Source organism: Falco punctatus (genome assembly GCF_963210335.1).
Source record: "Falco punctatus genome assembly, chromosome: 6".
NCBI classification, from domain to species: Eukaryota; Metazoa; Chordata; class Aves; order Falconiformes; family Falconidae; genus Falco; species Falco punctatus.
In genome coordinates this window covers 35,261,024-35,273,558 of record NC_137585.1, presented here as the reverse complement: position 1 = coordinate 35,273,558, position 12,535 = coordinate 35,261,024, and the positions used below count along the sequence as shown (strand labels likewise).

Below are 12,535 nucleotides of genomic sequence, written 5' to 3'. Positions count from 1 at the left end.
CCACTTCTCAGCCGCCACAAGCCCTGGCTTGGCACAAAGCGAAGTGGGGGAGGATTTATGTTTGTTTACCAGGCGGTAAACCACTTCAGTCGTCTCGGCTTATTTATCACGGCACGAGACTTAAGGTTCTTAGTAATTAAGCAGCCGAGAAGAGAAGGGAAATTGAAGCTCGCCTAAGGTTATGCAGCACGCTGGCCGCAGGGCCGGAATAAGCCCTGCGCGCCGGGGCATTCCCCCACCGAGCCCTGCCCGCGCCCCGGCAGCGAACCCGGCCGGCTGCCTCCCGCTCTGCGGGAAGGAGGCCCGCGAGCCAGGCCGCGGCCCACCTCCGCACCGCGGCTTCTGCTGCCGGGACGCTCCGGGAGCGAACCGAGGCGCCAGCGGCGCGGACGGGAGCACCCGCCGCGCCGGAGCCCCTCTACCCCCGGGCCGCCTCGCGTGGGCCGTGACGTCGGGGGGCGCGCGCGACGTCGGCGCGTGCGGGGCGGGCTGCGGGGCACGCGCGCCGCGGAGGGAGGGGGTCACGGGGCGGGGGGGGGGGAGGCAAGAGAGAGGAGCAAGCGGAGCCCCGCGCGCATGCGCGAGCGGCCGTCGGTGTGGGGCGGCGGGGGCCGAGCGGCGGGTGAGGCGGCGGCGGGGCCCGGGGTCTCCGCTCGCGTCCCCCCTGAGGGGGAAGGCGGGCGCCTCGGCCGGGCTGGTGGGCCCCAGGGTGCGGGCAGGCCGCCGGGGGGCGGCGGGGGTGAGGCGGGGGCCTCTCCTCAGCGCGGGGGGGTGTGGGGCTGCGGGGGTGGGCCGCGGCTCCGGGAAGCGGCGGCGGGCCGCGGGGTGCGCAGGTGTGAGGCAGGCCGTGGGGCTGGTCCCGCCTGCTCCTGCCCTCCCCTCGCTCCCCCGGGCTCTGAGCTGCCTCTTCTCGCTGCTAATGGAGACTTCCCTTTGTCGGAGTGCAGGGTGACTTGTGAGGAATTGCCTTTCCCGGAGCCTGGACGTGAGGTTTTTTGTGGCCTAGCAAGAAGTGGTTTCCTTTCTCGAGCTGTTGGCATCTTCTTGCCTGGATTCAGTCATTCCCAAAGGAATGGAGGAATGCAGCTGATAAGTCCTTAACCACCCAGTGCTCCCGTAGGCAGCACCAGAAGCTGGCTTCATCCGCTCCACTTCGGCACTTTGGGGGTGGGCCTCTCTTTGTTACCTGCTCTTGGTACCTTTTTAGCGGCACTGTAGACCAAAGGAGATGGAAGAAAAGGAGCGATGTGATAAATTCCAGCTGGTACCTTGAGACTGAGGGGATTATTATCTTTTGACTTTTTTTTTTTTTTCTCCCCTTCCTGTGGGGGGTGGGGGGTGGGGAGGGAAGTATTTATTACATTTTATGGGGTATGGGAGGAGGGAGGAAAAATATGTTGCAGATCTTTATGTGGTTTTTAAAACCAGCCATCAGAGGCAATTGCTGAATAAACTGAAGCACAAGAGGAGGGTTTGTGAGCTGGAAGCAGTGCTAGCCTACAAAAGAAAGGGGTAGTGGGCTGTTGTTGTGACTGTGGAGGAAGAAACTTCAGCCTCCTTCGTTTCTCACCACCTACTCTCCATCCACCCTGCGAGAAAATGAGTTGCGTGCCATGGAAAGGTGACAAGACCAAATCGGAATCACCAGAGCCACCCCAGCTACCACCGCTGCATATTTACCATGAGAAGCAGCGTAGAGAGCTGTGTGCCCTCCATGCCCTCAACAATGTCTTCCAGGACAGCAACGCCTTCACTAGGGAAACCCTCCAGGAGATTTTTCAGAGGTAGGATACTCTCTGTAATGGCATTAGCTTCCCCTTGTCCTCTGTTGCTCAGAGGAATTTTCAGATCTTATTTGGGGGGCGGGGGAAAGAGCAAAGGAGGGGTTCAGAGTATGCCACTGCTTTGAACTGAATATAGCTTATTTTTTACAGCCCCCCCCCCCCCCCCCCCCCCCATGCAGAAGTTATTTCTCTTTTTACTTGTTTCTTACAATTCTGGATGCAAATTTTGGGTTCAAGGGCTTTATTGCAGATGCTGTCATGTGGTTGGACTGCCGTCTTCTCCTCCACCCACCTTAATGCATCTTCTGCTAGTCTTCCATATTTTTGCCCCTGCCTTGTGTCGGTATGTCATCTTGATGTTAATAATGGATTTTGGGATTGTCTTGGGAGGGTGAAGGTGGCAGGAATGACAAACGGGTCATCATAAAACCACCTCGATTTAGTACCACAGTGCTTCCAAGTTTTTTTGGAAATTAGGAGCTTTGCCAATGAGTGACTCCTTATTCAAGCAATTAAGTGAAGTCCTTCAAATAATATGTGGGTTTTTTTCCGTGAAGCAAGACCCTGTGTATTTTGTCAAATTAGATTTAATTTAAGCAGCTAGATCTCTATTTTCTGTGGCATTGCTAAATGTTTCCCAGCAGCATCAGATAATTAATAAAAGATTTTCTGAGTTTTACTGGGATAAATGTAAATTATTAATGTGGCCTCTACAATAGCTCATATTTTGCTCAGTGTTTATTTTACACTGTTTCAATGCTTTGTGGAAATTCTCCTGTGTGTGCCATTGAAAATTCTGGTGACCCTTCACTGATGAAGCTAAGTAATCAAATAGGAAAAGAGGTTTCCTCTGATAATCAATCCACAGATGTTGGAAACATCACATAAGTTACACTTGAATACCTGTTACCTGTTGGACAAGACAGTCGTGGTACCCTGTGCTGATGAGCAGGGAGCTGTGTGCCTGTTGCTGCTGTCCTGGAAATCAGCAGATTTATGGAACTAGTGTTTGACACATCAGACACATGCCTGTCTTTGGAAAAAGAAGTGTGGTGATAGACAACAGCAAATACCAGATTGAAACGCTGTTTACAATACTGTCGTAAATAAAATTCCTGTTGGTGAAATGGAGCTGGTCCATGACAGGCTCAAGGTACTCTTTGTCCAGTGTAAAGACGCTTTGGTTTTGTTCCAGAGCAGCAATTGTCAGAATCTTAATCAGAGATGGATTGCTATTGGCCTGAAGCAAACAAAGGCAGTGGTAGAAGGAGTGTGATGATCTAATTAGTTGGCTTTTGTGGGGTTTGGTGAGACAGAATTAGAGTGCAGCATGATACCTCGCAGAAAGAGCTGGGATGTTAATCTTGTCAGACCTCTTGTCCTAGAAGGAAGAGTTTGTCTTTGATTACAGCCTGGTATTGTTCTGTCCTAATATTTGGATCAAGATACACAGATTGATTCAGCCCCATGGTAGTATGGAAATATATATGGAAATTCCTCTCATAAATGGATGAGTTATAACTTATGCGTAAGAATTGCCACTACCTTTGCATCTCTGTTGCGTCACTACTTGTGCCTAGCTCTTTGACTTGCTTTTAAGAACTGAGTCAGTTACCCTTTATACATCACTTTTCCATATGTCTTTATTGTGTCTAGTCATATTCTGTGTGTGAGAAAGGACTGATGAATATTTTAATAAGCTCAAAAAATGTTGCGAGGTGTGATTTTTTTTTTTTTTTTTCTTCTAAATCTGGCATTGACAAGGTAACAAAATTACAAATAAGCTTCAACTTTCTGTAGCTTTTACCACATCTCTTGAAGAATGATTGAACCTCCTTGCTTAATCATTAGTTTCCCTTTTGCTGCATCCCATTGTGTAAGGCCAGGGTAGCCTAATGATAATAGTCTCAAGTGTATGCCAAAACTTGGTCCAAGCTCCCCTCTGATTTTTATAGTCCTTCCTCTAATACAAGATGTATCTTTTTGATGTTCCTCTGGCATTTGTTGCAGGAAGTAAGATTGCGTGCCCAAATGTTGCATGGAGATGCAAACAAAATCTCTTTGCTTCAATGGAGTCTGTGTAATCAGACCTGATTTGGAAAGACAACTGCATGCAGGAATCTTGGAGCCTGTTGTTAAGACAACGTGTTGATGGACATTTCTGACTTAGAAAGCTCGGGAGGAATATTACCTGGATTTCTGCCCAACTTCATCAGTCTTCCTCAGCTTAATGTCTAGATAAAAGCCCCCTAACTTTGGGGAGGTAACTTAATTCCTTGCTGTAATCAGAATCCTTCAGCTGATGATTGTGGACCCTATTTGTTTGTGTATGAGTAGAGACACTGAGGTGATTCTTGGTGAAAGTCTGCTCATGGGTGCTAGTTCTTTGAGTATGTCATCTCTGCTTGTCTCTTCATCTCGTTTCTGGGGCCCTGAAAGTTATGGGAAGGAACTAAGATAAATGTGTTCTTTCAGCTCTCAGATAAGCTTGTCTCTGGTAAATGGTGCCACGAGAGGGTGCTTGTGCAACCCGCAGGGCTCTTAATTGGAAGGCTTTCCTAGCTTGCTGGCAGTCATGAGAGATAGTAGGTTGAAGCAATGATCTTGAGGAATGAATTGTAGCCAAGTGATCCTGCTTCATGGAGATGCTGGAAGAGCTGTGACAAGCTACAGTTGCATCTCTGTGATTAGTAAAATACAGAGAGCTTTGGAGACTGGAAACCATGATTTGCTGAAAATGTCGTTGCCTCACTCTGAAATGCCCAGTGGTGGATATTAATAGCTTTCCCTATTACAACGTTGTTTCGGACTTTTCTCCCTTCTGTAGTTAAGTCACTTCCCAGGCTGCTCTGCTGCAGTCTGCTCCACTGCAAGAAAACTCACAGCTGATGCGAAAAGCTACCTGTCTGTGGCCTCTCTAGCCTTGGTTGGTCTGAAGCTCCCTACTCAATCCACTGCTTGCTTCTTGTCAAAGGCCTTATGTTGTCAGGAGAGGAATGCAGAAGGGCTGAGGGATTTTCACTGGATGAAGTATGCCTACAGAATTTGCACTGTGTTAAAGGCCAAGTGAAAAATGTGTGGGAACATCAGGAGTTTGGGGGGATGGAGTTGACATGAGGAGGAGATAGGTGAAACATGGATATTTGGATGACACAAAACACCTGAACTTGTGTCAGCAGAACTAATGGTGTCCTTACCAATCAAAAGAGCAACTAACGACAACAGAACTGATCTGAGGCTTGACTTTCTTTGGATTGGTGCTGCAAGACCTTGCTGTTCTCTGCTCCCAGTTTCCCCTGTGCTTGCTCTTCCAGCTGTTGAAGGCTGTCTGTCACCTTCATAATAATTCACCCCCTCATCGTTTCCCCTCCCTATAAAATTTCGGGGTGGGGGTGGGGGTGGAAGGAGACACGGGATGGGAATGAGACAGGAAACATAAAACAATAAAAGTGACTAACCATTTATTTTTCTGCCATATGTCTCCATATTTTGTGTCTTGCATCCATTATCTACGTTGTGCAAAGGCTGTCCTATCTTTTTTATGAAACACTGTGGACTGATTCTCGATTTTTAGATGCTGTTGTAATGCAAGTGATATCTAGGCAAGCTTGTGGATTAAAGCTGAAGAGATTTGTTTGCAACAAGGTTCTCTGTTTAGTTACCTGCAGCAACAGATATATATATATATTTTTATCATATAGCAAAGGCAATGAAAGCCTCCATTTCCACTTAGAAAGCTGTTTTCATTTACCAGTGTAGGGGGGAAGCAACCTTTTCTGCAGCCAACCACCCTGCCTCTTGTTATTTCAGACAGGCTTCAAGGCTGGTGTTTGACTGTTGAACTCTTGAAATTGTGATAGCCTTTGTTCTAAATGGCAAACTGGCATTGACTTCAACCGTGAATTGAGGAAAAACATAATTGAAGCATCCTTCAGAAGTACCAGTTCAAGGGGGGGGAAAAGAGCTTCCTGCTTTGTGGTCTCTTTCACATCAAAGCTAGGATCTTTGGAGGCTTTGGAAGGCCTCTTAGCCCATTTGTGGAGTCATAAGGGGGAACAATGATTTGTGTTTAAACAAACACTGTTTAAACAAAAATGGGCTTCAAGTTGTACAGCAAGTAGCCCTTTCCAGCTGCGGAATATAGGTTCAGCAAACACCTGCTCGCTAGAGCAGTCAGTCTCGTGTTCTGTTTGCAGGCTGTCTCCCAACACCATGGTGACGCCGCACAAGAAGAGCATGCTGGGAAATGGAAACTATGATGTGAACGTGATCATGGCAGCACTTCAGACCAAAGGCTATGAAGCGGTTTGGTGGGACAAGCGCAGGTACTTAGAAGTCATGTAATTCTGGAGATAGCCGCTGTTTGTAAAAATGAGAAAGAGAGGAAGTTAAAGTACCAGAATATAATCTTGTTGCCGTCTTGTTTTCTCTACTTTTTCAGGGATGTTAACGTCATTGCCCTGTCTAACGTGATGGGCTTCATCATGAATCTGCCCTCCAGCCTTTGCTGGGGCCCCTTGAAGCTCCCCCTCAAGCGACAGCACTGGATCTGCGTCCGGGAGGTGGGAGGCACGTACTATAACCTCGACTCCAAACTCAAGGTGCCTGAGTGGATTGGAGGCGAAAGTGAGCTCAGGTAGGATTTTTTTTGTATGCTGTTCCTCCTCAAATCCTTCCCTGTTGGAGGTGGGGAGTCTGTCCTTAAAACAGTTAGCGATTGAATTATGGTTAATCTTTAAAAGCAAAGATTTGAGAGTAATAAGGTTCTGGCATCTCCACTTAGATTTATACCATTTGTGTGAAGCTAGGGAAATGCTTTCAGCAGTGGTGATCTCTGTGAGCTCAGGAGAGCCTGACTTCGTCTCTTACATTACTCTGTCACTAGGGTTGAAGGTAGAGGCCAAGTCTGGTATTAACTGAGTGACACCTGCAACAAGATGTGCTGTGCCTCGCTGTCTCCTCAGATGTGAGAGTGTCAGCATTCCTCTCACCTCTTTAGTAGGGATCTGTGTGTATGTTCCCAACAAAAGGCTTTCCAGGCTAAAAGTGCAGCCTTATGCCAGACAGCAGTGAAAGCTGCTTGTTAGGAATCACTTGCCTGTGTAAGCATATGCTGCACTTCTGGCTTGACTCTCCTCCCCTCTTTAATCTTAATACAAGATGGTTGGTGTAATTACTTTGACTGTAAATCTCACCTGCTCTTAGTTGCTGTTTAGCTTCCATCCCATCCTGTTGTAAAGCCTACTAGCAGCTCTGCCTTGGCCAGACTTGTTCTGAGGTAGGGACTGCATGTGAGCAGTATTTGCAGAGCCTGCCATGCCAATGAAGTCTTGGTAAAGTGAACGTCAGCCTTTTGTGAACTTCTGGGATAAAGTTAACGCAGTTCTGGAACTACTGTGCAAACTTCTGGTGGATTTTATCCTTTGTGCCGTTCTTCAGCAATAAATAAGGGCTTCCTATGTAGGGAATTTTGGAAATCTGAACCAAAGATATCAGAGAAAACATTGATTTGACTTTCATAGTTACTGGAGGTAATCCAAGTTTCGTATTAAAAAAAGCTTATGGCGAGAAAGGGGCTGCAGAACCATGTCAAATGACCAGGTGGTACACTGCTGCTACAGCCTGTGATAAGGACATCTAAATGATGGTTTGCTTGGCTTTTCACAAGTATTTCAGGTTTGTTGGAATGATTTTAAAATACAGTGTGATTCTTGATTTTGGAGATCTGAAGAGACTGAACTCGTTTTTAATTCTACTTTTGCCACCTCAGAGGATTGAAAAGTGACATCTACATAAACTTACCTGTGCAGAGGCTAAGATTATGTCTGTCTGATTCTATGATAGTTTGCTGGGTAGGGGGTGTGTTGACTTCAGTGAAGCAAGTATTTGGCTTTTTTTGTCAGAAAATAATCAAAAGACAATGTGTTTCCTCCTATTTCTTGTCATATTTTTGTAGTTAGTTGCATTTAGTTGTTCTAGAACATGATGAAATTCTACATTCAGTAGCACTTATTTCTGTTTCCCTTCATGATAGGAAATTCTTGAAACACCAGCTGAGAGGAAAGAACTGTGAACTACTGCTGGTGGTGCCAGAGGAGGTGGAAGCACATCAGAGCTGGAGAGCCGATGTGTGACCCGGACTGACTCTGTCCTCCCACTACAGCTCCTTCCCCTTTACTGAACTCCCAATGTCCTGAAATCTGGATAACGGGTGCCCCAACTCTTCTCTCCTGGAATTTCCTTTGTTTAGGCTCTTCTCTTCCTTGGTGCAATAGGGCAATGGCGTAGGATGTTGCGGGGGTGGGGGGGAGTGGAGAATTGAGGGCAGAGTGGAGGAAACTGGAAGGCAATCACTTTATTTGTAGAGGCGGATGAGCTGCCTGCCCCTCAGCTAGCTAGAACACATCGCGCTCTTTAAAACCTGGCTTTGGGGCTAGGGTGTCTGGAAGCCTCTGGGCTCCCTTTCCCCCATGGTTCAAGGCTGCGTGTGGTGGGACACTGCTCCTTCCGGGACTTGCCAGGAAGGGGCAGGGGCTGAGCACACTGCCACCTCTTCACAAGCCTCTCCCTCCAAAACAAGTCGTTGTGAAGACGTTTGCAATTCCTAAAGGGTCTCTCAAGGCACTCTCGAACACTAGGAATGGTACGGTGCTCAGCACAACCCTCTGCTTCTTCCAGATGGTTTGAGCCAGGAATTAGAAAACAGTAATAGAAATGGCATCATCTTTAAAGAAATTCTTTGAGTAGCTACAGGATTCTTCCCCAGTGTCTCCAGGGACTAATGTATGTAGTGAGCAGTTGTTCAGCAGCATGTGGCTGACTCAGGCGACATGGGAACAGCAAGCACAAGCTAATTCAGGAGTATCAAGTTTCTAGACTGGAGAGAGGCTGTAGTCTGCTTGGGTTTCTTTGTGCTGCCTGGGTGTTTTTTTCTTAACATCTGTTTTGGTTTTCTGCACGGTCATTCAGTAGTTTAGGGGCTGTTTGGAGACAGGAATAAAACTGAAGGGGTTTTGAGAGGAATTCATTCCCTCTTTATTTTCCTCTTTCCAGAAGTCTAGCCCACAGTCATGAACGTCATGCAAAATGTCCCAGAAAGAAGTAAATTTACAAAGAAAAAATTGGCTGGGGAGGGAAGCCTTTATAATAGTAATTTTTTTGCCCTTTTTATAGCTACTAGCTGACAATGTGGGAGATGCAGAGGGTCCACCAAAACCTTTGGGCGTTAAGAGAGACCCTGCCCTGGTAGTTGAACCAACCTCTTTCAGCGTTGGCCAACAAACATTCCATTAATGGACAAACTACTTTTTCCTCCCGTCCCTTCTGCGGGGGAAGAGTGATTAGACATGGAGACACTAAGAGGGATCTCCACCAGCTGTTTCCTGGTTACCTGAGTGAGCTGTAGCTCAGTCATGCCTTCCACAGCAGAAGGAGAATTTGGAGCAGACTTTGTGTTTAGCACTTCCTGGCTGAGCTGCCGTTTGCTTCCCTCCTTTACACGTGGGATGTCTCAGTTAAACAGCATCTCTGGGACATGATGAGCTTGGAGGATCCTCTCCATCCTGCAGGAGAAGTCTCGTTACTGGTGTTTGAGCTTGCGAAAGGAGGGGTTGTAACTAACTTTTCTCAGTTGTTTTTCTCTTGAGAGCTCTGCAAACGCATGAGCAGTTGCTCGAAGCTGAGAGACCACCAAAATTGCACCTTCCTAACAACAGAGGCCACATGACGGGATGATGCTGTTCACCAACCTCCGGACATCTGGCAAGCAGTCTTTTGAGCACAGCCTCCCACAGTCAAGGGCAAATGGCTCTTTATGTTTTAAAGACCCAACATTTCTATAAAAAGTCCTATTTCGTAACACATTCCAATGACCAATACCAGCTGGCAGTTTTTAAACACTTCACAGGCAGGATGTGCAGCCTGCAGGCAGTCTGCTGGTGACTTGAAGCCATTTCTTCAAGAGGGGGGAAAAAAATCTCAACAACAACGTTTTCTATGCTGATTTAAAGTTGCACTTCAGAGAAACCCTGTTTGCATGGAAACTGCAAGCCAATGGATCAGTGCACAATATGCAAAGATGTTTCAAAATATTTTGGGGCTACTTTCCTCTCCTTATATGTCAGCTCCTTTCCTGTGCAGGGGGAAATGGTGTGATCCAGCTGCTCAGGTAAAGGGAAAGTGTGTGATCACATCCCTGCAGGAGGTGAGACTGCTGTGCCCAAGGGTGGGCGAAACTGGTCCAGTCCCACTGCTTGGAAGTGGGGAAGCCCATGTTTGTTTTCTTGCTTGTTTTGTTTTGTTAGAGCCTTGTTTTGGGTTTGTTTACAGAGATGTATTTTGTTTAACCAAATATTATAAATGGAAGAAAGGTTTCCATATAAATGTCCTATCACTTCTGTATGTTCAACTGAATTGTTCTGTAACAAAGTATATAAAGGAAAAATAAATTTTTTTTCTTTGTTAATAAAACAGCAACCTTTCTGCGAGTCAAGAGTTGGTCACTGGTCCTGAGGTAGAATCCACCCTACTGAGAACTCCCTTAAGCCAGACAAAGCTTAAAGTGTCTGCCCCTTCCCCCACTGCCACACATGCCTGAAACAGAAGGGTCTCTACCCACAAAGCCACTGACAGCTCTGAAAAAACTGAGCCTCCCTAAAGGACATCTTATTAAAACCACGCTGCTCAGGTTGGATTTATTTAATATTCAATACAAAAAAATATCAGCCGATATCTGAAGTTCTACTTTATGAGGCAGAGGATCAGTGCGGATGTGATCGTCTTGAACCTGTCCTGCTGCTCCCTCAGTTCTCACATGCAAAGTTGCAGCAAAAGTATTTTTGCAGATGCGTCTTCCCAGAGAGTGTTTTCCATGGGGTACAGCTACCCACACCTCTCCTTTGCTTCACCTGCTGGGAAAGTCGCTCCTCCTCCTGTCACTGGTGTCCTTCAGGTCTGAGTCAGTCAGGAAAGGATTTGTTTTGTTTGACCGCAGCCTTTTGAAGCTGGACCTGTGCCCAAGGGTGGTTTTGTGGGGGCCAAGGAGGCTGGAAGAGGAACTCCCCCAGTTCAAGTCTGTAACTGGTTATGGCATACTGATTGAATAAAAGGAAAAACTCACAACTTCTATGGGGGGAGGATGCAGACTGGAGCCATCATCAGGTCCAGAGGGTGGGCCTCCCCCCCTCATTATGAACAGGTCAATGTCCCAAAGGAGAACCAAAAATAAAAACAAACAAATGAAAAACAAAAATGCCCTGACCCAACAAATCAACAGTTCAATATATCATAATTTCAAGGTCTTCCCATGATACGAATCCAACGCAGCTTTCACAAATTAGATTTTTCCAGACAGTGGAGGCAGGGCCCCTGGCATTCCCCCCGAGAGCCCTGTGTTGGGTCCAAGGAGGATCTGGAAGGAAAACGATCAGTTGAGGGACAGCAAGGATGTGGGAGGACTGTCACATGCCACCCTCCCCTCCTGCAGCTACTTGGCGGGTGCTGAAGGTACCAGCAGTGTTTTGCAGTATTGGCTCCTCCCCTGCTATGACAACCAAGGCGACCACAGCAAACGCAAACGGGGCAGATACAGGCATGGCTGCGTGAGGCCTGCGTGCAGTCCTCACTACGTTATTTCGGCTCAGGAAAAGCCAGGTTGTGTTTGCCAGAGTTTGCTGCCAGCCTTTTCCTGGGAATCGGCAGGATCATCCCACCAGAACATCCAACCAGAGCACCTGGTGGGATGAATGAGGCCACAATGTATTGCAAACTAAACCCTGTTCCCTAAGCTCCATTAACAGCTGATAACTGGGAGGAGGTGCAGGCACCCTGAGCCAGCCCTGAAGAGCCGGGAGAGAAGGCTGGAGCGTCTCCACCTCACCTGTCGCTGCTGCAGCTGCTGCTGTTGCTCCATCTGCAGTTTTTCAGTTTCAAAGACAACAGGAAGAACTAGAATCATGAAGGAGGTGGTCCCAATCCACAGAGCTGCCCTGGAGAATCTGGGGAGCAGAAAGCACACTGGGATTAAGAACCGGTTCTTCCGCGGCTGCTTACAGGCACCAGACTTGCCCACGTTTCCTTCAGACAAAAGCCCCCGCCGATCCCGACAAAAGCCCCCGCCGATCCCGCCCCTGCAGCGGCACCTTCCCCCGACCTTCCCCATCCCACTTTCCCCACAGCCCCGCCGACCCCTGCCCGCCCCGCCCCCCGCTGCCAGCGGCCAAAGCCGCCGCGGGGGCCGGCGGAGCCCCCCGCGCCCCACTCCCGAGGCCGCCCGGCCGGCCCGCCGCGCCCTTACCTGTACATCTTCTGCGCTACCGTCAGCGACAGGTCGAAGGTGGCTCCGGCCGCCGAGCGGACGCTCTCGGGGAACATCTCCGTCAGCCCCCACAGCCGCTCCGCCAGCGTCTCGTCCAGCTGCGGGCGGCACACACCGCGTCAGGCCGCCCGGCCCTGCGCGCCCGCCGGGGTCACCGCGCCCGCCCGCCCGGCCCGCCCGGCCCCGGCCGCCCCGCTACCTCCTCGTCGTCGTCGTCCTCCTCCAGCTCGTCCTCCAGCTCCTCGGCCTTGCCCGAGCCGCCCTTGGGCAGCAGCTCCTCCGGAGACAGGGACGCAGCAGCCGCCATCACCACCAGCCAGGGACGGAGGGGGCGGCAGCCAGCGGAAGCGGAACGGCGGTGGCGGCGGCGCCGGAAGCGGGGCGGCCCCCCCTCCGCCCGGGCTCGGGGCAGGCAGCGGCCCCCGGCGGCCGGGAG

The 12,535-nt window shown here is 49.0% G+C and overlaps 2 protein-coding genes across 3 annotated transcripts; one reads left to right on the top strand and one right to left on the bottom strand.

Annotated features, from left to right (window-relative positions):
- The first annotated feature begins 778 nt into the window (after positions 1-778).
- Positions 779-10,270, top strand: JOSD1 (Josephin domain containing 1). 2 transcript variants are annotated; one of them, XM_080393818.1, is made up of 5 exons: positions 779-1,264; positions 1,597-1,784; positions 5,981-6,109; positions 6,226-6,420; positions 7,819-10,270. In XM_080393818.1, the coding sequence occupies exons 1-5, from the start codon at positions 1,229-1,231 to the stop codon at positions 7,916-7,918; spliced, it is 648 nt and encodes a 215-aa protein (XP_080249944.1). In that variant the 5' UTR covers positions 779-1,228; the 3' UTR covers positions 7,919-10,270. The 2 variants fall into 2 exon arrangements, with proteins under 2 accessions (XP_080249944.1, XP_080249945.1); XM_080393819.1 differs by having other exon boundaries at positions 780-1,167; positions 1,429-1,784.
- Positions 10,271-10,446: 176 nt separating this feature from the next.
- TOMM22 (translocase of outer mitochondrial membrane 22) lies at positions 10,447-12,462 on the bottom strand. Its single transcript, XM_080393826.1, has 4 exons — positions 12,299-12,462; positions 12,079-12,197; positions 11,662-11,779; positions 10,447-11,193 (listed from the first exon to the last, which is right to left on the bottom strand). Exons 1-4 carry the CDS (start codon positions 12,404-12,406, stop codon positions 11,119-11,121), a joined length of 420 nt encoding a protein of 139 aa, XP_080249952.1. The 5' UTR covers positions 12,407-12,462; the 3' UTR covers positions 10,447-11,118.
- Positions 12,463-12,535: the final 73 nt, after the last annotated feature.